Source organism: Heterocephalus glaber, unplaced genomic scaffold, assembly GCF_053883595.1.
Source record: "Heterocephalus glaber isolate CG9 unplaced genomic scaffold, H.glaber_assembly_v1.0 deba00001608, whole genome shotgun sequence".
NCBI classification, from domain to species: Eukaryota; Metazoa; Chordata; class Mammalia; order Rodentia; family Bathyergidae; genus Heterocephalus; species Heterocephalus glaber.
The window spans coordinates 14,867,021-14,891,785 of record NW_028258379.1 but is presented as its reverse complement, the minus strand read 5'-3'; the positions used below and the strand labels follow the sequence as shown (position 1 = coordinate 14,891,785).

Here is a 24,765-nt window from a genome sequence, read left to right as displayed (position 1 = left end):
GGCATTAAGCCCATTGATAAAGATATATATTGAGGTATACAGACTGAGGAGGGCCATTGTGGACTCAGATAGAAAGGAGAGGTGAAGACAGCTATTAGGTTAGTCTACTCACAAATATATCTTTAAGTTCTTGCTTTTGCTAGGTATGGTGGCATATGGGTCTCACCTCTTGGGAGGCTGAGGCAAGGGAAGTCCTGAACTCAAGGCCAGCCTGGGCTACCTAGCAAGTTCTAGGCTGGCATGGCCTATGTAGTGAGATCTTGTCTCAAAAAACCAAAAAATTAAAATGAAAAAAATTTAAAAATCCTGCCTTTGATTCTTTTGCATATCCAGAAGTATAATTGCTAAAGCATATAATAATCTCATTTTTGAGGAACTGGCATATTGTTTTGTATAGTGTAGTAGTTGTACCATTTTACACTCCTAACAATGCACAAGGGTTCAAAGTTGTACAAATCCTTGTCATCTTTTTTACTGCAGTCATCCTAAGGGATGTAAGATGGTATCTCATTTTGATCTTTCTGCCCCCACTCAGTCCCTCCCCTCCTTTTTCTTGAGACAGAGGGTTACTATGTAGCCCAGGCTGACCTCAAACTCTTGATTATCCTGCCTCAGCTTCCTTTAGCCTCCAGAAGAGGGTTTGTCATTTTGTTTTTTATTTTCCTAATAATTAACATCTACTCATCTGCCTTTTGGCCATTTGAATATTTTCTTTGAAGAAATGTCTGTATAAGTCCTTTGCAACCCTTTCTAAATGTACTTCATTCTTTTTAAGTGCTTACAACATGCCATAGTTAAGTCACTTTTGATGGACATTTAGGTTGTTTTTAATTTTTCTCTATTATAAATAGCTGTGCAATAAACATTTTTATATGATATTTTTTGTAACATGTGAATATTTCTTTACACATATATATCACATTGTCTATACAAAGATATTTTAAAGTAAATCACCTATATGATACTTATAAGCAACCAAAAAATAGAAATGGGGTCAGGATATCAGTAATTTTTAATTTAAGGGGTCCTGTCAAACAGCAGTCTAAAATGGTTATGCCTGCTTGCACTTGTTATCAACATGAGTACCTACAGAGAATGGAAGGAAAAAAATGGAAACAAAGCTTGTGTAAATGGGGAAGGGAAGAAGGATTGAAAGGAAGGAGAGAGGTATGAGAAAAGAATTAAGATATATTATGTACAGGAACAAATTCCCTACGATGAATGTGATCAATATATATGACAAATAGGTATTAATGAAAAAATAAAGTTAAAAAAACCCAAAAACATGAGTTAACCATTTCCCCACACCTCTGAATGCTGGAAAAATCTTCTGATTAGTTGCTTCTCATTTAAAGGAGCAAAGTGACTGGCACAGAAATCTATAATTTTAATACATTCAAACTTATCAACCTTTTTTTTTTTTTTTTGGTACCGGGGATTGAACTTGGGTCCTTGCGCTTGCACAGCAGGCGGTGAAATCACTGAGCTAAATCCCCGGCCTTCAACCCTTTTATAGTATTTAGATTCTGCCTGTTATTTTAGAATTCTCAGGATCAGGTCCAAATCCTTTGCCATATAAGGCCCTCTCTCAGATGAGGGTATATGCCATATCTCCCCATGAATTTTCCTATGTTTTACTCATAAAAATGTCCTGGCAGTCATCTGAACAGGTCAAATACAGTCACACCATGTGACTATATGTCTCCAGGCAAACAAAAACCCTGGAATACTCACGCCCCCTTTTCTGCAGTAAGAGACCATCCATGTTTCTAGCTGGGTCCTTGGACTGGAGACTCTTTCCCAACCTCTCTTGCAGCAAGACCTTGTAGCCAATGGGATAAGACTGAAAACGATTAACACTTCCTTCTGGGTTCTTCCTATAAAGGGGAAGCCACATTCTCTGTTTTCATTTTGTTTTTTTGAAATAGGGTCTCACTATGTAATCCCAGCTGTCCTTGAACTCACTCTGTAGCCCAGTCTGGCCTACATCTTGTGGTGATCCTCCCAAGTGCTAGCATTACAGGGGCGCACCACCACACCCGACTTATTTTATGTTATTTATTCATTTATATGTTTTTCTCTTCTATATATAAGTGTCTTGAGGACAGGAACATACCTTAATAAGTACTTAGCATAAACTTAATAAATATTTGTTGAGTAAATCAAATCATGTGAACAACCATTGGAGCACCTGATTTATAAAAAGATGTAACAAATTTTAAAGTAGACAAATTACCATTTTCAAAAAGTGAATTATTTAACCATACTTGGCTGATAATAGAGCAAATAGTTGAATAATAATTCGCGCTATAGCACGTTCAATGAACTGAAAACAGGAAGTTGGTCCGAGGAAGGCAAAGGAACTTTTGTCTTGTAAGAATTAGAACCGAGGGGCTCCATAATCATCTGGCATCCGCTCGATGTTGTATCTGATCAGGACAGAAAATTAACACTGGTAAGAAAGTTGAGTACAGAGCCTATCTAAAAACTCATTCTGCAATTTTCTCATGCCAACTGTGAATCCTTTTTGTCAGGGGGAGCATTGTAGTGGAACTTCACAACAAATGACTTTCAGCTAAATGCTGATTATATTATCACAATGTCACAAAGTTATCAAGTCAGGGAGTAAAGGTCTGAGTCCAACAAAATCCAACTATTTAGCCCATCATCTTCTCACCACACTGTGCTACCCCTAAGCTGCAAAGCTGGACAACAATAATCTGAGGACTGACGTGGAAACATCCAGAAATGCTGAAGAACAACTTTTGGGGTTTTTAAAATAAGCTTTTTGTTTCCCAGATAAGGTGCTAATCAAAGATTATTTTTCATAAAAGATATTGTTAGAAATTATCTTTTAAAAAAGATGTCCTTGCAAAAAGATAAGCTTTATTTAAAATAATGCTTTGTACTGAAAGCAACACATCTATCTGTTCTAGTATTCTTATTGTAACAATTTGAATAACTGCTTTACTCCCAAATCCTGTCTTTCCTTTGTCTTTGTTCTTGCTACTTTATCTTATTCCTTCAAATATAACCACATAAACATTTGATACAGCAATTTCCTTGAAATTCTTCTATAACCTTATAACTAGCCTCATTTTTTTTTTTTGGTACTAGGGATTGAACTCAGGACCTTGGGCTTGTGAGGTGGCACCAATGAGCTAAATCCCCAGCCCTTGGCTTCATTTTTAATTGGAACCAACTGTATACTTCTAATCCTTTCCCAAGAGCAATTTCTTACCTGTGGTTAGAAATGTACATGATAGGAACTCCAGGGATCTTCCGGATTCTCCGCTTAAGGTCCCGGTCAACTGTGGCCACAATGTAACACTTGTGCTGAAAGAATCACCCACTGATGTTCACAGAGTTCAGTATACTTAATACTATTAGAAAATAGCATAACCACTGACTAGCCTGAAGAATCATTCATTTTCAAAGTAATTAGCAAAAGGAAGGCTGTAACAATTTGTTGAGTACCTATAATCTAGGAGCTCATGTTTATAAAATATATAATAAGATGCCTGGGTTGAATGGGATTTTGAGAATCTCCCTGCCTTCACTGAGGATTGAACTAGGGGCTGGTGGACTGAGGCAGCCCTTTATTTTTCAGTAGACAAGGTCTCACTAAGTCACTAAATTGCCCAGGCTGCACTTGAATTTGCGATCCTCCTGCCTAGCCTCTCAGAGTGCTGGGATTATACCACCAGGTCTAAGTATCCTGAGGGGAGAAGTAAACAAAACAAAACAAATGTTTACAAGTTGCAAACCATTTTCCATCTCTTTAAGTGAAAGGGACATTCACAGAGCAGATAATTCTTAGTTTTAGGAAAACACCCAACAGACCTCACGCAAATGCAGAGCGAATACCTTAGATGAGAGGCACAGATTTCTCCTATCCCTGATCTCTGGGTTTAGGCACATTCTGAGCACTCTTAGTGGTGGAGGTAAGCTACTCCTTCATTCAGGAACCCAGAAGGGGATCTCTAGGATGGGAAGTTTGAGTTTAGCAGTTCTAAAAGCTATTATCATTTAGATGTCAGCTGGGAATTAAGTTTGTGTTGTACTTTACTTCTGTCACATCCAAATCTCCACTGAGTTTTAAAAATGTTGTATCATGGTGCCATCTGTGCTGTGGGAAATTAAGGGAAATGCTGGCCCCTCCTATGGGATGATGTGGGTAAAGAGATAGAGAGTGGTCAGCAGACAAAGCTGATCATCTTCAACAAGAGAGGGATCTTCTGCCCAGTGACAGGGATCAAACCCAGGGCCTGGCATGTGCAAGGCAATTGCTCTACTAATGAACTACACCCCCAGCCCAAGACAGGTTCTTTTTTTTTTCAAGACAGGTTCTTATAGGGTGGGCATGGTGGCACACACCTGTAATTCCAACTACTTGGGAGGCCAAGGCAGGAGGCAAGTTTGAGGCCAGCCTGAGCAACTTGGTGAGATACTGTCTCAGAGTAACATTAAAGATAAAAAGGTTAAGGATGTACTTTGGCACTCTCGGGTTCAAATTCCTAGTACATTTTCCATGCACACAAACATGCACACCCACACAAACACAAGAACAATCAGTAATAGCTGATTGTTTGATAAGGACTGCAGAATATTAGAATTCAAAGCCTATTTATTCCAGAGTGTATGAGATAGCACTCTGGAAGCTTCCTAGATGTTACTGAGAAACATTCTGGGTGAGGTATGGTGGAGGACAAAATTTTGCATAGTGAGGAAATGGAACCTTATTTAAGATTCACAGGGAGGTGGACTCTGATATATTATTGTATCTACATTAACTCACTTAAACCATTTAAGAGATCTGTGTAATGAAAAACCAGTACCAGTCCCAGATTACACACCTAGTCCATGCAGGTGCTGAGATTTGAAACCATGTTTTCTCCCCAGCTGCAATCCACTTTTTCAAGTAAATGAGGATGCCTATGCTTTCTATGAAGAAATACTAAATAGAGCCAGGGATTTAGTGCAGTGGCACCGTGCCTGCCTTGCAAGTGCAAGGTTCTGGTACAAAAAAAAAAAAAAAAGAAAGAAATACTAAATATATATATAATCATTTATGTTCCTAGATACTTTACTGACCCTGAACATTCAGGAGATAAGAATTTACTTTTTTTCTTTTAAAGCTCAAAATAAACATTTAAAAACTGATCATACCTGAGTTACTCTCTGGACTAAGCAGTCATCTGCATAGGTCCCTTTATGTGTGCAAGGTAATCGTTCAAATCGTGGATCCTTGGCAATCCTGCAAGGTTATAAAATTCAATTAAAGAAAATAGTAAAGCAATTGGACAACTTCCCATGCCTCAATCAGTGAAACAAAAGTAACATGATTTATGTGGATTTTTCAATCACCCTCTCTTCTGAAAGCTTATCCCCTAAGTAGAATGACAACTTAGGAAAAGGAGCCAAAGTTTCCAACAGCTGATGTGCCTAAGATCATTTAATCACCACAAAACTGAATTACTTCATTTCCATCTTACAGAAGAGGAAACAGGTTCAGAAAGTTTAAATTAACTTGTGGAAAACAATACAGCAGGGAAATGCCAGGATTCAGAACCAAGTCAGTTTTAACTCAAACATTTCACTTTTAGGAAGCTCTCTTACACAAATGTTCTAGAAGATAGGCACAAAGATGGTTACTACAACAGTTTATAAGAGTGAAAAACCAGAAATAATCTAAATATCCACTAACAAGGTAAAAGTTAAAATATATTTTGGTGCCCCTATCCTATTAAAAAAATGAGGTAGCCCTGTAGGTATGAAGACCTGTACTACAGCCAGGGATGTAGCTTAGTGGCACAGTGCCTGCCTGGCAAGCACAAGGTCCTAAGTTCAATCCTCAGTACCAACAACAAAACAAAACAAAAAACCAAGAAAACTAAGAACCTATACTAAACTGTTGAATAAACAAAACAGGCTAATGAAATATATGTATATTTCTTGCCACTTTCTGAAGCAGTTCTGAAAGTCCTGTTTCATGTCCTTAGCTGTGTTCCATGTCCCACATGGATTCAAATGTTTACATTTTGTGGTCATTCTGACTTTGGGAAAGAGCCAAGTCATATGGTGCCAGATCGGATAAATAAGGTAGACGAGGACATTCCCCATATTTGTTTTTTTGTACCAGGAATAGAACTCAGGACCTTGCACTTGTGAGGCAGGCACAGTGCCACTGAGCTAAAACCCTGGCCCTTCCTTATTGTTTTTAAGAGCCTGCCTTTCCAATGGATGGGGCTTGGTAGGAGCATTTACCATAATTTTGACCACATCTTGCAAAGACACTTAAAAAAGATGATTTCCAGAACTGCTTCAGAAAGTGCTAGAAAGATGGGAGAAAAGTGTTCAAATCAAGGGGGAGTAATTTGAGGGGTATATGATAATTTATTTTTTATTGTAATTTCTCCAATACTCTTTCTTTACATTTGCATTTATATAACAAAAGGTCTGTTAAAAATATATATATATATATTTCAGTTATCACACTTGGGATAGGAGAATGGAAAGTGAACATGGAGAAGTACTTTTACTTTTTTATTATTTGTGTTTTTATTTCAGTTTGTCATAGTAATTCAAAGGTATCATTTTTATATAAATTTGAAAAAAGACCCCAAGTCTATGATTCCTAAAGCTGTGAGGTTTTTTTTTTTTTTTTGGTACCAGGGATGGAACTCGAGTCCTTGCGCTTGCGTAGCAGCTGGCGAAACCACTGAGCTAAATCCCCGGCCATGTGTGCTTTCTATTACACAATGGTGAGTCATAAAATTGAACAAAAATATAAAGTAGCACACAGGTACTGAGTGCATCAAAAATATTACATATTCGGGCTGGGGATTTAGCTCAGTGGTTTCGGCGCCTGTGCAAGTGCAAGGTCCCGAGTTCAATCCCCAGTACAAAAAAAAAAATTCCACATTGCAGTATAGTTCATTACTTCAACGTGGGGGGTGTATTTAGAAAAAAGACATGGAGATAAAATAAAATAAAGATGAAAGAATGCACCAAACAAAGCAAGAACGGGGCTGAGGATTTAGCTCAGTGGTTCCACCACTTGCCTCACAAGCACAAGGACCCGAGTTTGATCCCCAGTACCAAAAAAAAAAAAAAGCGAGGACAGATACATTCCAAGTGGGGGACCACCACCTACCAGATGGCTTGTTGGCATTCCAGGAACAGAAAGCACATCAGGTAGGAAGAGGTAGGTCAGGAGGAGGGTAAAATAGGGCTAGAAAAGTTGCTGATGCTGGGCTAAGGGACTTCATGACTGAGGTGAGGGGCAGTTGGGACAGATTTCTAAGGGACACAGTGACAGAAGCCCAGCTCTGTCCTGGGAAGACTAGGCAGGCTGGGTGAGGAAGACTCACGAGAAGGCTGGTAGCTGGGAAATGAGGTAGGCAACAGTCTAGGCCTCAGCTCTTTCAATGAACCCTTTCCTTTCTGGAACCACATCTCCTCTCTACTGGCTCTTTCCCAGAAACAGACCAACGTGCTCTGTTGTCCTTTCCATTTTAGAAAAAAACCCAAGAATACAATTTACTTTTACTCCCCTCTGGCCAACACCCTATTTGTTTTGCTTCTCTTCACAGCCAAACTTGATGTCTCCATTATCTCCCCTTCCATTCTTTATTTTTATTATTTAAAAAATAATTGCCTCTTCCCTCCTTTTAATTTGAAGTGTTTCAAGCAGACAAAAAAGGATAAAGGATGATTAACTCCTTATATCCACTATTACTAAATGTTGCATTGAAGAAATGAAACATTATAAGTTAAAAGGAAGCCCCCTCTTCAGTCCTAATCAATTTGTTCCCTCCATGAATAACTAGTATCTCCAATTTGGTATTTATCATTCCCATATACACATTTTACTATATACAAATAGTATGTGATGTTGCATATGCATATACCTATAAACAACAGTAGTATTGGTTTGCATTTTTACTTATTTTATTTCATTTTTTGAGACAGGGTCTTTTTTTTTTTGGTACCGCGGATCGAACTTGGGACCTTGCACTTGTGAGGCAGGCGGCAGAACCACTGTGCTAAATCCCCAGCAAGACAGGATCTTGGTATATATTCTAGACTGACTATGAACTCAACGGCTATCCTCCTGCTTCAGACTCCCAGGTGCTGGAATTGCAGGCATGTGCCACCACACCTGGTTGCATATTTTTAAACTTTAGATAAATGATATGCTTCATGTATGCTCTTACTTCATTTGGTTTAGATTTTTTTTTTTTGGTACCTGGGATAGAACTCAGGACCTTGCACTTGCAAGACAGGCGGTGGCACCACTGAGCTAAATCCCCTGCCCTGGTTTACATTGTTTTTGATATTTATCTACATTGTCACAAAATTCTAGTCCACTCATTTTCACTCCTGTACAGTATTTTATTTAACAACATTCCTTAGTTTATCTATTCTCCCACCATCCCACCCTGTGCTAGGGATTGAATTTAGGGCCTCTGCCCTGAGCTACACCTCCATCCCTTTATTTTTTGAGACAGCATCTTGCTAAATTGGCCAGTCTGGGTTCAAATTTGTGATCTTCCTGCCTCAGCTTCCCAGTATTTTCTTCTTAATGGACCTTTGGCTGCCTGCAATTTTTTGCTCTTACATAAAAAATTCCAATACTTGTCTCTACTATATGTATGTGGGTTTCACTATGGCTGTGCCTTTCTATTTTATCAGAACCCACAGTATGAAATGCAGTGTACTCACACACAGTTTCCCCAGACATACACACTTATAAGAGTACAAAACCATTCGTAGACAACCTGCTTCTGGGTCAGGGTTTCCTACGTAGCAGAGCAGCTCCCTCGCTGTGATCTATTGAAAGTCAGCCCTCAACTCAAGGGTTTGTAAAAATGAGGAAAAGAAAAAAGAGTACAAAAGTTCTGTGAAACAGTACTCAACCTTTATGACATATAAACCATAGTACTTAAGGTCCGTTTTATTACATTTTTTAATAAAGTACTGATTGAGACTCATTAAACTGATTTCACAAGCTATAGATTGATCTTTAGGTTGAAAGACAGTGTTGTAAGAGTACAATGTTGATCTTACTAGATATTACCAAGCTGCTCTTCAAAGTGATGTCTAATTGACATCCTTAGTAGTCAAGTATGAGAATTCCTATTGCTCCATAGTCTCAACTATTTTTTTTGGTACCAGGGATCGAACTGGGGTCCTTGTGCTTGCGAGGCAGGCAGCGGAACAACTGAGCTAAATCCCTGGCCCAGTCTCAACTATTTTGATTATTGTCAAGCAGATTTATAAATTTTTGCCACAGCTGAGCGTGGCGGCGCATGCCTATAATCCCAGCCCTTGGGAAGCTGAGGCAGGAGGATCTCCTTAAGTTTGAGGCAAGCCATGGCTATACAGTGAGTTCAAAGTTAGCCTGAACTACATAGCAAAACTCTGTCTCAAAAAAAACCAAAGGGGAAAAAAATTTTGGGGGGGGGGCAATTTAATGGGTATGAAATACTTCATTGTGAATTTAAGGATTATTTGTTAAAGTTCAATTAGAGATTCACTTTTTTTTTGGTACCAGGGATCGAACTCAGATCCTTCCGCTTGCAAGGCAGGCGGCAGAACCACTGAGCTAAATCTCCAGCCTGAAGTTCAATTTGAAATTTAGCTCAGTGGTTCCGGTGCCTGCTGCGCAAGCGCAAGGTCCTGAGTTCAATCCCCAGCACACACACACACAAAAAGTTCAATTTGAAAATAAGCCTTTTGTTGATTATATCTGTTACTATAAATGTTACTAATATCTTCTCACTGGGCTGGGGATTTAGGTCAGTGGTTCTGGCACCTGAAGTGCAAGGTCCCGAGTTCAATCCCCGGTACCAAAAACAAACAAACAAAAACTAATATCTTGTTACTATCTGTGATTTGTTTTCATTTTGTTTCTGGTATCTTGTTATAAGAAAGTATTCAATTTCAATATAGTCAAATTGTTTAATTTTCCACTATGGATTGGGCTTAAGAAAGCCATCTCCAACTCATTGAGATATTCTCTATATTTTTCACTAAAAGTTTAGATTCTTGGTACTAGGGATCGAACTTGGGTCCTTGCGGTTGCGCTTGCACAGCAGGTGGCGAAACCACTGAGCTAAATCTCCAGCCTAAAAGTTTAGATTCTTAATCTACTTGGAATTGATTTTTTTTTTTTTGGTACCAGGGATCGAACTCAGGACCTTGCGCTTGAGAGGCAGGCGAGGTGCCACTGAGCTAAATTCCCAGCCTCTGGAATTTTGTTTGAGAAGTGAGACCAAAGTTGGGTGTGGTGGCGCATGCCTGCAATCCCACCACTTGGAAAGCTGAGAGTATGAGGCCAGCATGGGCTACATAGTGAGTTCAAGGCCAGCCTGAACTACATAGCGAGACCTTGTTTCAAAACCCTCCCCTTACAAAAAGCAAGATCAAAATCCAATTTTCTTTCTTTTTTTTTTTTTGAGACAAGGTCACCTTGAACTATGTGCCAATCCTCTTGCTTCTGCCTCCCAAGTGCTGGGACTACAGGTTTGCGCCACCACGTTCGGCCCAGTTTTATTTCTTTTTTGTTTGTTTCATTTTTTTGGTACCAGGGATCGAACTTGGGACCTTATGCTTGCGAAGCAGGCGGCAGAACTACTGAGCTAAATCCCCGACCCCAGTTTTATTTCTTTGCACAGGTAAATCTTTTAATAGTTTATCACTTTTCTTCTTTTTTTTTTTTTTTATAATTTTGTGGAGCACATTTTTATATTTCTGGCATCCTTTTATTTAATTTATTTATTTATTTTGGTACCGGGGATTGAACTCCAGTCCTTGCGTTTGTGCAGCAGGCAGCGAAACCACTGAGCTAAACCCCTGGCCCCTAGTCTGTCACTTTTCTACTGGTCTAAACAATACTACCATTCTTTTCCTTTTAAAAATTTAGTTTTATTAGATATGAATATAATTATGTAATTATTATAATTATTAATTATAAAGCTATAGTTAAATGAGTTTTAGCAGATTTATGTATTCATAGAATGTCTTCCACAATTGAGATATAGAGCATTTCCATCATCACCCTGTGCCCTTTTGTAGTTAATCTCCTCTAACAGCCTTAGTTCCAGTCAACCATTGATCTGTATTCTATTAGTATAGTTTTGCCGTTTATAGAATTTCATATTAAAAAAAAAATCATACTTCTGGAGCTATAGAAATGCTGTATTTAATGACTATGATGGCACATGCTCGCTTTGGCAGCACATATACTAATGACTATGATGGCAGTTCCATGATTGTATATATTTGACAAACTCATCAAATTATATGATTAAAATCAATGAATTTTATACTATGCTAGTTATAGCTCCATAGAGGTGAGGAAAACAAATCCATGTTTATTTATGGTACCAGGAATCGAACTCAGGACCTTGTGCTTGCCAGGCAGGTGCGGTGCCACTGAGCTAAATCCCTGGGCCTTCATTAGTTTATATTATACTTTATTCTTTAATTAAAAAAACATTCTTTTTGGAGACAGGGTCTCACTATGCAGTCCAGGCTGATTTTGTTTTTGTTTTGTTTTTGGTACCAGAGATTGAACTCAGGACCTTGTGCTTGCGTGTCCAGGCTGGTTTTCAACTATGTAGTCCAAGCTGGCCTCAAACTCAGCAATTCTCCTGCTTTCCCAAGTGCTGAGATTATAGGCGTGTGCCACCACACCAAGCCTTATATTATACTTTAAATATGCCTTTACCCATGCGTGATTTTCTAACATCATGTATTAGTCATCTGGAAAACAGTGATTAATCCAGGTACACTGATTTTTCATATACTGATTCTTTTCATTATACATTAAAAAAAAAAAATCACACTCAATGTCTCCATTGGTCTCAACAGAAAAGTCTTTAGTATTAGGAATGTGATGAACTCATGATTTTTCATAATTTAAAAGCCTGAATTTTGCCAATAAATAAGTTGTTGTCCTTATAGTGATATGATTACTGCTATTAATTTTTGAGAAAATATGTGCCACACATCAAAGTCTGAATAACTAGTTTTTGTCAGTGGCTCTTTCCCATAAAAATGATAATCTACAAAAAAGCAGCTGGAGCTGGGTATGCTGGTGGATGCCTGTAATCCCAGCATTCTGGGAAGCTGAGGCAGGAGGATTACAAGTTTAGGCTCAGCCTGGGGAACTTTTTGAGACCCTGTCTATAAATGAAGAAATGAAGAAATGAATAAAAAATAAAAATATGCCAGATATGGTGGCACCTGCCTGTAATCCCAGTATTTGTGAGGCTGAGGCAGAGAGATCGCCATGAGTTCAAGGCCAACCTGAGGTACATAGCAAGAGTCTGTCTTAAAAAAACAAAAACAGAAACAAAACAAAAATAACAACAAACAAATGAAAACAAAAGGGCAGGTATGTAAAGGTCATGTGTTCAATCCCCAGTACCACACACCAAAAGCAACTGGCTCAAATACATACAGTGATTTTCACTGAGACAACCTGTGTCTTTTGGTATGCAGCAAAAGTGTTTTGTGCATATGTTTTGCGTATACTTCACATTTCATCACATAGAATACTGATGTGTACTCCTGGATCAAGATTTAATAAAGTAGGGGTCAGGGATGTGGCTCAGTGGCATTGCGCCTGCCTGCCAAGTGCAAGGTCCTGAGTTCAATTCCCAGTACTTGGGGGGAAAACGGGAGGAGATTTAATAGTCAACTCCCTCCATACCAAGGATCGAACTCAGGACCTTGTGCTTGCCAGGCAAGTTCTGAGCCACTGAGCCACATCCTTGGCAATAAAGTAAAAATTTTTCTTCTTTTTTTGAGGAACCAAGGATTGAACTCAGGACCTTGTACTTGCCAGGCAGGTACGGCACCACTGAGCTACATCCCCTTCCCCAATAAAGTCAAAATTTACTGCTTCATGAAGGATTTTTTTTTTTTGAGTTAAGGTCTTTCTATGTAGTCCAGGCAGGCCTTGAAGTCACTATCTAGCCTCGGGTGGGCCTCCCAGTTATCCCCCTGATTCAGCCTCCTTGAGTGCCAGGATTACAAGCAAGTACTGGGATTACAAATGTGTGCTACTACACCCAGCCATCAAGGATATTAAGTGACTCTGGTTTAAAAACAAAATAACTGCCAGTGGGTAGCAGTGATGAATACAATGACTACTAGCCATGTACTTTGCTACTAGCCATTGCTTTGATTCATACTAAGAAATCAGCAGTTCCATAAACAGTGCAAACACAGGGATAAATCAACACAGTGATAAAGGCTATCCTTCAGCATTATTATGAAAAGTCCAGAACTCCCTGGAAAGGTCTCTGGGATTCATAGTGGTCCACAAAGACTCTGAGCACATCTACTCTAAATTCAAGGATGATCTGTGGAGTAAACAAAAAATCTTTTGTTGTTGTTGTTTTGAGACAAGGTCTTGCTACATAGTTCAGGCTGGCCTTGAACTCCTTTTATAGTCCAGGCTAGCCTCAAACTTACAGTGTTCTTCCTGCCTCAGCCTATAAGTGTTGGGATCATAGCTGTGTGCCACCACACTGGGCTTCATAAACTCAGTATCTTAAATATGGATTTTTAAAAATTGAAATTCTGAAAGAGATAACAAACTGACAGCTTCTAATTGAAAAATGTAGGGTCGGCTTTAGCTCAAGTGGTTACTTCCTCACGCCAGACTTTCCATACGTCTAATTGAAAAATGTAGAGGCACTTAAAAGGAAGCCCACAAGACCAATACGGCTAAGCAACTTAGTTCAAAGAGCTTCAGCTTAAAATTGCTAAACTTTAAATATTTTTTAAATAATAGTTTTATTTAATTTTTATTAAAATAATTGGGTAAGAAATCTTTGGACAGCAAAGAGATGAAGGAAGGACAAAAGAATCTTCAGTATACCAACTAGAATAAAGATAGATTAGCTCTTCCCTACCTTAGAGCCACTCGATACTTCTGTCCCAATTTCTCAATTTCAGCCATTACACAATCAGTTATACAAGGGATACCTGCCAGGAAAAAAAACCACAAAAAAATCAGTAACAAAACTGTGAAGAAATTCTCTGAATTATATCCTGTTCGGTCTTTTAAAAACTCAGGAGATGTGTGAATGACTGTCAAATAAGCACACTGAAATGAACCGTAAGAACCAGAGAAGTCCTTGTTTATACAAGGGATGATTGAAATACATGATGAGTGTTTAAATAACTTATTATAGTAAAGACACATGGCTACCAACCCCCCTCAAAACACTCCCCCTCACTTTGAAGACATGTATGGCATCATTTCTGCCTTCCCCCCTCTTTTGAGACAGGTTCCTGCTATGTATTCCAGGGTGGCCTTAAACTTACTATGTAGTCCAGGATGGCCTCAAACTCACACTGATCTTCCTGCTTTAGCCTCCCAAGTGCTGGGATTATAGGCACGTGCCACCATGCCCAGCTGTTCCTGCCTCTTTCTGAGACAATTTTGGAAGTCCTCTTTTGTGAATGTCTTTACGAGCCGTGATAAAAAATATGGTGAATGCTGCAGCCGAATGCCATCCAAAGGAAAGACAGGTTCATAAAAACATTAAGGTGAATTCTCATATACTATACTCCCTGAATCTGGCACTGTGCGACTCCTAGAAAAGCAGTTCAGACAACTAACTATAAATGTTGCCATGGGGAATACAAAGACCTACCAAGTTTAGTATCTTCCTCTATATGGGGCCACCAAAGACTCATTGTTATAGACATGATAATCCCCGAACTTTAGACTATTGTTATGTCTAAAATACTTTTTAAGTATTATAGGCACATAGCTTAGCCAGATATGGTGGCTCATACCTATAAGCCCAGCACTCAGGAGGCTAAGGCAGGGGGACTGAGTTTGAGGCCAGTCTGGGCCACATACCAAGTTCAAGACCACCCTGAACTACATAGCAAGACCCTGTCTCAAAGAACAAAACAAAGCAAAACAAAAGTATTATATGCACATAGCTTAAAAAGGAAAAACAGCAAAAAGAACGAAAAAATAACTGTCACCTGACCATTTTCCACTCTACTTTTGATACTTATTAATAACTATTTGGCCCCAAGAGCTCCATTTTTTTCTCACCTTGTGGTTACCTTCATTTTTTTAATAAACGTATGTAGCCACTTTTAATTTTAGGCATTTAAAGAATTTTGATTTTTTACATCCTGTGTATTCCTTATGCTCATCTTGTTCATTTTAATAAATCAATAAACATTTACATTATTAACACTCTGTAAATGCTGTTCATCATATACAGACATACCTTGGAGACATTGTGACTTTGAATCCAGACTACTACAATAAAATGAATTATTTTGTAAAGTGAATCATACAAGGTTTTTGGTTTTCCTGTACATATAAGTTATGCTTATACTATGTTGTAGTCTACTGCTACTGTAATTAAATAATACTTTATTGAGCTGCAGAATGTTGTGCCAATGGGCATGAAAACATTCACTCTACTGTACATCTCTATCAAGCTCTTGGGTGACGAGGTATATTGTCAATAAGCAGTTATATTTTGAAAGGGATCCTTCCGAGCAGTTGGGGAGGCTTCAAATACTCAGCAAACCATCAAGAATGGTGGCACAAGTCTGTAATCACAGCTACGCCAGAGGTTGATGCAGAAGGTTCTTAAATTTGAGGCCAACCTGCACAACTTAAGACATCTCAAAACAGAAAATAAAAGAGTTTGGGATGTAGCTTAGAGGTAGAGCACTTGTCTAACATGTGTGAGGGCTCTGGTTCAATCTCTAATTCCTAAAAAAAAAAAAAAAAAATCAGCAAACCACACTGTAAACAAATGTATTTTCATCCAGGCTTTGTTGTTCCATTTATAGGGCACAGGCAGAGTAAATTTAGTATAATTCTTTAGAGCCCTAAGATTTGTAGAATGGTAAATGAGCACTGGCATCAACTTTTAAGTCACTAGCTGCATCAGCCCCTAACAAGAGTCAACCTGTCCTTCAAAGCTTTTAAGCTGGCACTGACTGCTCTTCTCTAGCTATGGAAGTCTTAGATGGTACCTTCTTCCAATATAAGGCTGTTTTGTCAACACTGAAAATTTGTTACTTACCTTAGCAAGCTCTTTTGGATAACTTGCTGTAGCTTCTACATGAGCACTTGCCTTTTGTGTTTTGTTTTCTGAGATAAGGTCTCACTATGTAGTTAAGGCTGGCCTCAAACTCTTGGCAATCCTCCTGCCTCAGCCTCCCAAGTGCTGAGTTTGTAGACCTGCACTACCACGTCCAGCTTTGTGTTGTTTAGATACCTTCTTTCTTTAAACCTCACAAACCAACCTCTGCTAGCTTCACATTTTTCTTCAGTTGCTTCGCCTCTCACAATCTTCACAGAATTGAAGAGAGTTAGCGCCTTGCTTTAGATTAGGTTTTGGCTCAAGGGAATGTGAGTGTAATAACTGGTTTGCTATTCCATACAGACCACTAAAACACTCTCCCTATCAGCAGTTAAGGCAATCTCAGCTTCACTGGCTTAGCACCTTTAGAGACCTTCAGTATTTCCTTTGTATTTACAACTGGCCTGTTTGGTGCAAGAGGACTAGCATTCAGCCTACTTCAGCTTTTGACACACCTTCCCCACTAAATTTATTCATTTCAGTCTTGATTTAAATGGAGAAATGTGTGATTCTTCCTTTTACTTGAATACCAACTGGCCACTGCAGTTACTAATTAACCTAATTTAAAAACTATTGTTTCAGGGAATAAAGAGGCCTGAGGAGAGGGAAAGAGATGAGGGAATGGCTGGTTAGGAGCAGTCGGAACACATATAATATTTACTAAATCTGCTATCTTATATGGGGACAGTTCATGGTGCCCCAAAACAATTGTAATAGTAACATCAAAGAGCACAAATTACCATCACAGATATAATAGAAAGTGTGAGATAATGTGGGAATTACCAAAATGTGACAGAGACATAAAGTGCACACATATTGTTGGGAAAATGGTGCTCAGAGACTTGCTCTATGCAGGGTTCCCACAAACTTTCAATTTGGTTTTTTTTGGAGACAGTGTCTCGCTATGTAGTTCAGGCTGACCTTGAATTCACTGTGTAACTCAAGCCAGCCTAAAACTTGTGGTGATCCTCCTGCCTCAGCCTCCCAAGTGCTGGGATTATAGGCATGCGCCACCATACCTCGCCAAACTTTCAATGTGTATAAAATGCAGTATCTATGAAGTGCAATAAAAAGAAGCACAATAAAACAAGATATGTTGGTAGTATCCTTTAAAGATTAATGCAGGAGCAAATTTTCCCCCATTGATTCTAATAATTTATTCTTTATGGCAAAATATAAGTCTACTTTTCATTTGTACCTTTAACCAGATGACAGGAAAATATATGAATATAAACTTACCAGAAAATACAATACATCTTATTATTCCTACATAAAAGGCCCCCTTTTTTGGCCTTCTCATGGTGGTGAAGATCATTTAAAGGAGATAACCAAATACACAAGGGAACTCTATTAATAGGTGAATGGCATCTAAGTATAAATACACTCCCTCAGATTTTTTTTGGTACCGGGGATTGAACTCCTGTCCTTGCGCTTGCGCAGCAGGCCGTAAAACCACTGAGCTAAATCCCCGGCCCTCCCTCAGATTTTTTGTAGTACAAATAATTAACAAATGAATAAACTTAGAAATAGATCATAATTCAATTTCTGGTTCTGTGATTATAAATAGCAAAGTCTCTTAGCTTTTCCACAATGGAGAGGAATGGAGAATGTATCCTTATTAATATAAAAGAACACATATACTAAAAAATATATTTTAAAATGTCCAAAATTTAAAAATCCAGAATTCTAAACCAGAAAATTCTCCTTCTTTGTTCAAAATTGATGTTCATAATCATGGTCAAGGCACTGTATTGTGAATTATGATAGTTTAGTTATTCACAGTCAAGTATGCATTATATTTCAATGGTCATTGTTATTGTGACTACTACAAACTAAATGGCCAGAATTCATTTAATGAGAACCCATCTTCCCTCTTTTCATACATTTAAATAATCATTTTTCTATACAAATGTTGCAGAAATGTCGACATATGATACTTACACTTGGCATACAGACAGTCCATCATCGATTGTACTAAGTCCAATTTGGCCTTGATGGAAAAGTTGATAAAGTTAGTATCAACCAGGATATGATATGGTGGGCCCAGCTGTGTATTATATTGGAAGAATAAGCAGGAAGGATGTTGGGGGCTGAAGGAAGAAGAAAATAAAGACACAAAGTCAAGTCTACACTGACACTCTGGTAAAAAAAAAAAAAGTTTCTGCTTGGGACAATTCACTATATATTAAGCTCCTTTTCTTTTGTTCATTGGAGATAAACCCTAAAAAGGAAGGCAAGGAAGAAAGTAACAGCATACCTTAATCTCAGGTCTACTAGCACGTTTTGCCACAACTTTAAAAAAGCAATTAGGAACAGAACATCATGAGTGCAAAGAGGTAGAATATGGCTCCCATAACTAGAATGATACTATGGCAAGTTTGCCATCCTCACAGGATCCTAAAATGTTGCACAAAACGTGATACAAGAGAATAGTTTGTCCACCATTAGGACTATGTACTACAGCAGGGCCTGTTTCTCATCTAAAAGTCCAAGATGTTTAAATGCTAATCCATGGACCAGAATCCACAAGTGATCATATAGCTATCACCAATTCAGGACAAAAAGAGAAAAATAAGAAAAATGTCCTGAGGCTTTTGTAAAATTAGATACATATTTAAAATGAATGGCTTTTATTCTAAAATACAATCCTTACTATTTTTTCACTGGAAGAATGCTGGTGTGTTAAGTGATGGCAATTATTTTAAAAAATCTTTTTTATTAGTACATATTTGCCATACACAATGATCACATTCACATTCATCATAGGGAATTTGTACCTATACATAATATACCTTAATTCTTCTTTTTTCCCCATTCCCCCCCCATTTACAGCTTTGTTTCCGTTTTTTTCCTTCTAGTCTTTTTTCATCCTTACCCCCCTCTTTCTGTTCTCGTTCGAACATGTTCTTTCTACTTCCTAATATCTATTCTCTATTTCACTTTTATTTACCCTCTGGATTTCTTACACAAGAGAAACAATGCAATATTTACACTTGTGTGTCTGATTTATTTCACTTAACGTTATGGTCTCGAGATAGATCGATTCACCTAAAAATGACTGAAGTTTATCCTTCTTTATGGCAGAGCAGTACTCCACTGTATATAAATACTATATTTTCTTTATCCATGCATTTTTTTTTTTTTTTTTTTTTTTTTTTTGGTACCAGGGATCAAACTCGGGTCCTTGCACTCGCGCAGCAGGCGGCGAAACCACTGAGCTAAATCCTCGGCCCATCCATGCATCTTTTGATGGGCATATGGACTGTTTCCAAGATTTAGCTATTATAAATCATGCTGCTATAAACATAGGTATGCATATATCACTGTAGTATGTTGGTTTTTTTTGGTACTGGGGAAAGAACTTGGGACCTTGCACTTGTAAGGCAGGCGGTGGAACCACTGAGCTAAATCCCCCGCCCCTGTGGTATGTTGCTTTTAACTCTGCAGGGAAGACACCATGAAGAGGAATAGCTGGGTCAAATGAAACCTCTAGTTTTAGTTTTTTGAGGAATCTCCATAGTGGTTATATCAATTTACACTCCCATCAACAGTGAAGAAGAGTTCCTTAGCCTCCCAGATTGCTAAGATTACAGGCACATACAACCACACCCAGCTGAAAGCCTGAATTTCTTAGAGGTCTATGGTTTTCAAACATCTTTTATTCTTAAAGGAAACCTTGAACATTTTGATTACTCACACTTCTCTTTCCTTTAGAGCACTCGGATCTTTCTTTTCTTTCTTTTTAGGTTTTAATCTATCCTTCTCTTTGCTGGAAAAGAAAGTAAATACAGAGAAGAAAATATAGTAGTTATATAATTCCATTCAAAAGTTTCATTTTTTTTTTTTAACAACAGAGAAAATCCTACTTTCTGACATCTTTTAATACTGACAAAACATTTTCTGAGCAAATAACCATAGTGGGAAGTAGGCTAGAAGTAACACAGTTAATCAGTAAAGCCAATAGTCCAAAAAACTGTTAATAGGTACATGTTGATTATACTATAATTTGTCAGAAGGTCTCAGATCAAGGATCAAAATCCACTGTCAAGCAGTGGGTGAACAGTCTTCTTGTGAAGACTCAGATGCTATAACAGCATGGGCAAAAAGGTTATCCCTTATGCTTCTTTTTTTGTTTGTCTTTTTGAGACAGGGTCTCGCTGTGTAGCTCAGGCTGGCCTCCAGCTCACAGCAATCCTCCTGCCTCAGCCTCCTGAGTGCTGGGATTATAGGCGTACACCACCACGCCTGGCTTCCATATGCTTCTTATAAATGACTAAAACAATATAAATGCAAAATTTAAACCTGAACTAGAAAAGAAAACTATCAATGGGACATCATTCCTTTTAAAAAGTAGGTAATAAATCTATACTAAAGGCTGAGAGGAATAACTTTTAATGACCATTCTCTTGTTCTGAGACTCTTAAACACAGTGATGACCAGTCTTTAATAACTTTGTCCCTGTCTTCACGTGAGCAAGAAAACTGTTTAGATCATCTCTCTTTTTTTTTTTTTTTTTGGTATTGGGGATCGAAATTGGGACCTTGCATTTGCAAGGCAGACGCCGGAACCACTAACCTAAATCCCCGGTCCTAGATCATCTTTATAATGGAAAATACCATTCTACTTTCTTCCACAGTGATCTGGATTCTTAGATTTATAAAATGGAGTTTTCCTACTCTCTCTTTCAAAAATATTTTTGTGTTTGGCGTTAAGAGACACACGCCAAACATGGTCTCTGACCTCACGGTCTTCGAACAATGACAGTAAAAACATTTTCCCCTGCTGAGGTGTATAGTGTAATGATAAGAACATAAGACAACCATTATCTACCTCACATAAATGTTACGAGGATTAAAGGATTAAATGTGATATAGCATATAAAGTATATGACAATGATAGCAGAAAGAAAACATTTAAGAAATATTTAATTTCCATCGCCTTTTCCAGTGTAATCGCTCAGCTAAGTACTATTTTTGTTTTGTTTTTTGGTACCGGGGATAGAACTCGGGTTCTTGCGCTTGCGCAGCAGGCGGCGAAACCACTGAGCTAAATCCCTGGCCCAATACTGTTATGCACTTAACTATTCCGTTACATAAATCAAAGGCACAATAATGTAAGTAAAAGCAAAATACCAAAACCTTTTACTACTTATCCCCTTAAGACTCTTATTTGTAGGCAGCCTATGAGCCCCGTTGATTTCGGACACTCACAGTCTCTCATCTCTGAGACTAAGCATCCGCTTCATGGTCGCATACTTCCTTGCTTTCTTTTGTTTCCCCTTAAAACAAAAATTTTAGAGTTAAAAGGATTGGAAATACATTGCATCTTTTAAATTTCCTTCTTTTGTCCATCCCCTTTCCTTCTTCCCTCAAACATCAGCCTCTCCTCATTCCTTAAAACAGCTTCCATTCGGAGCATTTAAGAGGTAAGATCTGAAGGAAAAGAAACCAGGAGAATGTAGAGGAGCAAGTATGGTCAAACACCGAGGCCCTCCTTATTCGTCCCAAAAAGTGGTCTGACAAGGTTTCTTCTTGGGCACGCTTTTCTCACCATGTTCACGCCAAACTCCAGTTTCTTTCGGAATCGCCCAGAGCGCGAAACTTTGACGTCATCACATCTGCTTCCGGCAAATGCTGACCCGGAAGCGGAAGTCACTTAGCGAAACGGAAAAAATCCGGAGCCGACTCTCAGCCCCAGTAGAGGTTTAGACTGGGGTCTCTTGGCGGGAGGGTTGAAGGCGGGTGTTCTGCCGGTTGCTGCGGCCGCCTCCCAGGACACCAGAGCTGGGATTTCCCTCGCGCTGTAGACCTCAGTTCAGGTAACGTTTCTCTTCAGCCCAAGGCAGAGCTCAGTTCATCTGCCTGCACCAAAGTTCCACAGAGGGAGGACAAGGGTGAGAATCCTGGGTTGCCCAGTAGTTTTGGGAAACATTCTCTTTATCCCCCAGCACTGGAGTACCAGGTGTCTGCCATTCAGTCCTGAGGCTCTCATTCTTTTTGCGGGGGAGGGGGATAGCGTGGTGCTTCATACGCCTTAAGGGACGATTCTTCGCAAGTAAATACTGTATTGCAGATTTCGTCTCGGTGGAGAGATGAAGCAGTGATTGTGGGCCTTTAGGCTAACGCCAGAAAATTGGACCATAAACTTGTATATGTTACTATTTGTCAAGTTAGGAAAACGTGGGAAACAATAGTGAAGACTTAAAAGGAAAAGGGTCAATTTGTGAGAACAAAAAGAGAAAGCTAGTTGTGTATTATTATATTATTATTTTTCGTATCTGCTATGTAATGTAGTAGTTCTTAACCTTTTGGAGATCATTTGTACTTCTTGAAAGTTTGTGCAAAGCCAGGGACAATTCTTTAAAAACTGGGCCCACAGGCACAATTTATAAGATTTGTAGACTATGAAGCCCATCTCTGGACCCTTTTAGTGTTTGTAAACTTCATATTAAGAACCCTCTGTCCTAACACAGGTGTGAGGTGTGGTGGTGCATGCCTGTAATACCAGCACTTGGGAGGCTGAGGCTGATGCAGGAGGATTGCACAAGTTCGAGGCCATCCTGAACTACAGTATTGAGACCCTGTCTAAAAAAAAAACTAATGAAAGAACCCCCCCTCCTGTGTACTGAACTTGGCACTTAATGTTATCTTCTTTGACTTTCTTTTTTCTTCTGGTATTGGAGATTGAATCCAAGGTTTTGCACGAAGCTACATCTCCAACCCTTTTTTGTTTGTTTTTTGACTTTTTTGAGACAGTGTTTCACTATGTAGTTCAGGCTTGCCTTGAACTCACTTTGTAGCCCAGGCTGGCTTTGAACTCTCAGTGATCCTCCTGACTCAGTCTCCCGAGTGCTGAGATTACAGGCATGCCCCGCCATGCCCAGCTTCCAACCATTTTTTGTATTTTTTATTTTGAGATTATCTTAGTAAGATACCTAGGGTAGGCTGGAACTTGCAGTCCTCTTTCTTGTCTCAGCCTCCCAGAGTACTGTGATTGCAGGCATGAGCCATCACAACTGACTTTCTTTGACTTTCACAATCACTTAAGTATCTTCATTTTGTGTATGGGGATGCAGAGGCCTAGACTTTGTTCAGGGATCTATTTGATCCCAAAGCTTGTGCTTTTTTGGGGTAGGGGTAGCACTGGGATAGAATCCAGAGAATCCAGGGCCTCCCATACACTAACCATGCGTCTACTACTGAGCTACACCTCCAGGCCTGCCTGCCTGCCTGTGTTTTTCTTACTACTTGATGCTATTCTAAAATGTTTGGAAGCCAAAGAAGTTGCAGGTTAAAAGAAATAGGTGACCATTGTATAACCCCTACTATAAGACAGTGTATTGGTTAGCATGAACTTTGGAGTTATACTCCAAAGAGTTAAAAAAATAAAATCCATTCTCTGCGTCTTACTAGTTGTGTGACATTGGGTGACTTAATCTATCTGTGCCTCAGTTTCCTCATCTGTAAAATAGAGATAATAGTACTTGCCTTATAGGGATGTTATGAGGACTTGTGCTATCCTACTCATATTTAAAATACAAAGTCCCTAGAACAGTGCCTACCACAAAGTAAACTGTCCAAGTGTTTTCTGTTATTTTGTGAAGTGTGTCTTCCAACTGTGGTAGACCTAGAATTTTATGCCAGTTGTACTTTAATATATTGCTTTACTTTGGAACTTAAATAATGTTAATAAACCTCAAAAACTTGTGTTTTGTTTTGTTTTTTGAGACGGGCCATCTTTTGTGTAGTTTAGGCTGGCCTTGAACTCACTGTGTACCCTAGGCTGGCCTCCTCCCTCAGCTTCCTGAGTGCTGAGATTACAGGTGTGCACCACCACACCTTGCCTCAAAAACCTTACTAAGGGCAGGGGATTTAGCTCAGTGGTTCCTCCGCCTGCCTCTCAAGTGCAAGGTCCTGAGTTCGATCCCCGGTACTAAAAAAAAAAACAAAAAAACTTATTGTTTTCAGGTCTTGAAAAAATTAATTGCAGAGCAATTTCTTGTGTTGATTTGGATGTAGACCTAGTGTTCTTCCTACTTTTTTTGGCATGCATAGATTAATAGGTAGCTTTATAGTTTATATATCATTGGCTCTGAATTTTTTGTGTTGAAATATTTATTATTGAAACATCTACAGGTACTGTATGTACTTGTTTTACTTCATTTGAGGCCACTAGGCATTCCTAGTCTTTTCAGAACAGCTCATCTCTCTCAAGCTGTCTCCTGAAGAGCCAATGGCAACCACTTTTTTTTTTGATACATTAAAACCCCTTGGTGATTAGGAAATAAACTTTTAGGTAAGCATGGCCAGTTATGTTTTTGAAAACATTTGGAGACTGATTAATATTATATATGTGGTCAGAGGGAAATTGCATGTGAGTAAATAGTAATTTGCATTTAAATTCAGGCACTAGCAGAAAAACACTTTCCTGGTAAAGTATCCGGAATTTTGGAATCCATGAACAATAATAATCTTTTTTAAAAGCAGTTTTTCATTTCTATTCTGAGAATTTTCCAATTTTCTTGATTGTTAATTCTTTTTTTTTTTTTTTTAGTACCAGGAATCGGACTCGGGACCTCGCGCTTGCGAGGCAGACGCTGGAAACTCTGAGCTAA

The 24,765-nt window shown here is 38.7% G+C and overlaps 2 protein-coding genes across 4 annotated transcripts in view; one reads left to right on the top strand and one right to left on the bottom strand.

Annotated features, from left to right (window-relative positions):
- Positions 1 to 994: 994 nt before the first annotated feature.
- On the bottom strand, positions 995 to 21,876 carry Fcf1 (FCF1 rRNA-processing protein). The gene is made up of 8 exons (XM_004837194.4): positions 21,702 to 21,876; positions 21,362 to 21,429; positions 19,849 to 19,920; positions 18,093 to 18,241; positions 13,935 to 14,007; positions 5,170 to 5,257; positions 3,242 to 3,336; positions 995 to 2,429 (listed from the first exon to the last, which is right to left on the bottom strand). The coding sequence occupies exons 1-8, from the start codon at positions 21,702 to 21,704 to the stop codon at positions 2,381 to 2,383; spliced, it is 597 nt and encodes a 198-aa protein (XP_004837251.1). The 5' UTR covers positions 21,705 to 21,876; the 3' UTR covers positions 995 to 2,380.
- Arel1 (apoptosis resistant E3 ubiquitin protein ligase 1) overlaps positions 21,785 to 24,765 on the top strand; it is a 49,704-nt gene continuing 46,723 nt past the window's right edge. For all 3 annotated transcript variants that reach the window (XM_004837197.3, XM_004837195.3, XM_021246442.1), the window contains exon 1: positions 21,785 to 21,969. The gene's annotated coding sequence lies outside the window, so the exon portion shown is untranslated. The remainder of the gene's footprint in view (positions 21,970 to 24,765) is intronic.

Bases quoted from the DNA above. Each gene is read 5' to 3' on its own strand.
- Fcf1 (XM_004837194.4), bottom strand. The intron at 14,008-18,092 runs GTAAGTATCATA...TTTTCCTGGCAG, and splicing joins GGACTGTCTGTATGCCAAGT to GTATCCCTTGTATAACTGAT. The intron at 2,430-3,241 runs GTAAGAAATTGC...TGTCCTGATCAG, and splicing joins ATGTACATTTCTAACCACAG to ATACAACATCGAGCGGATGC.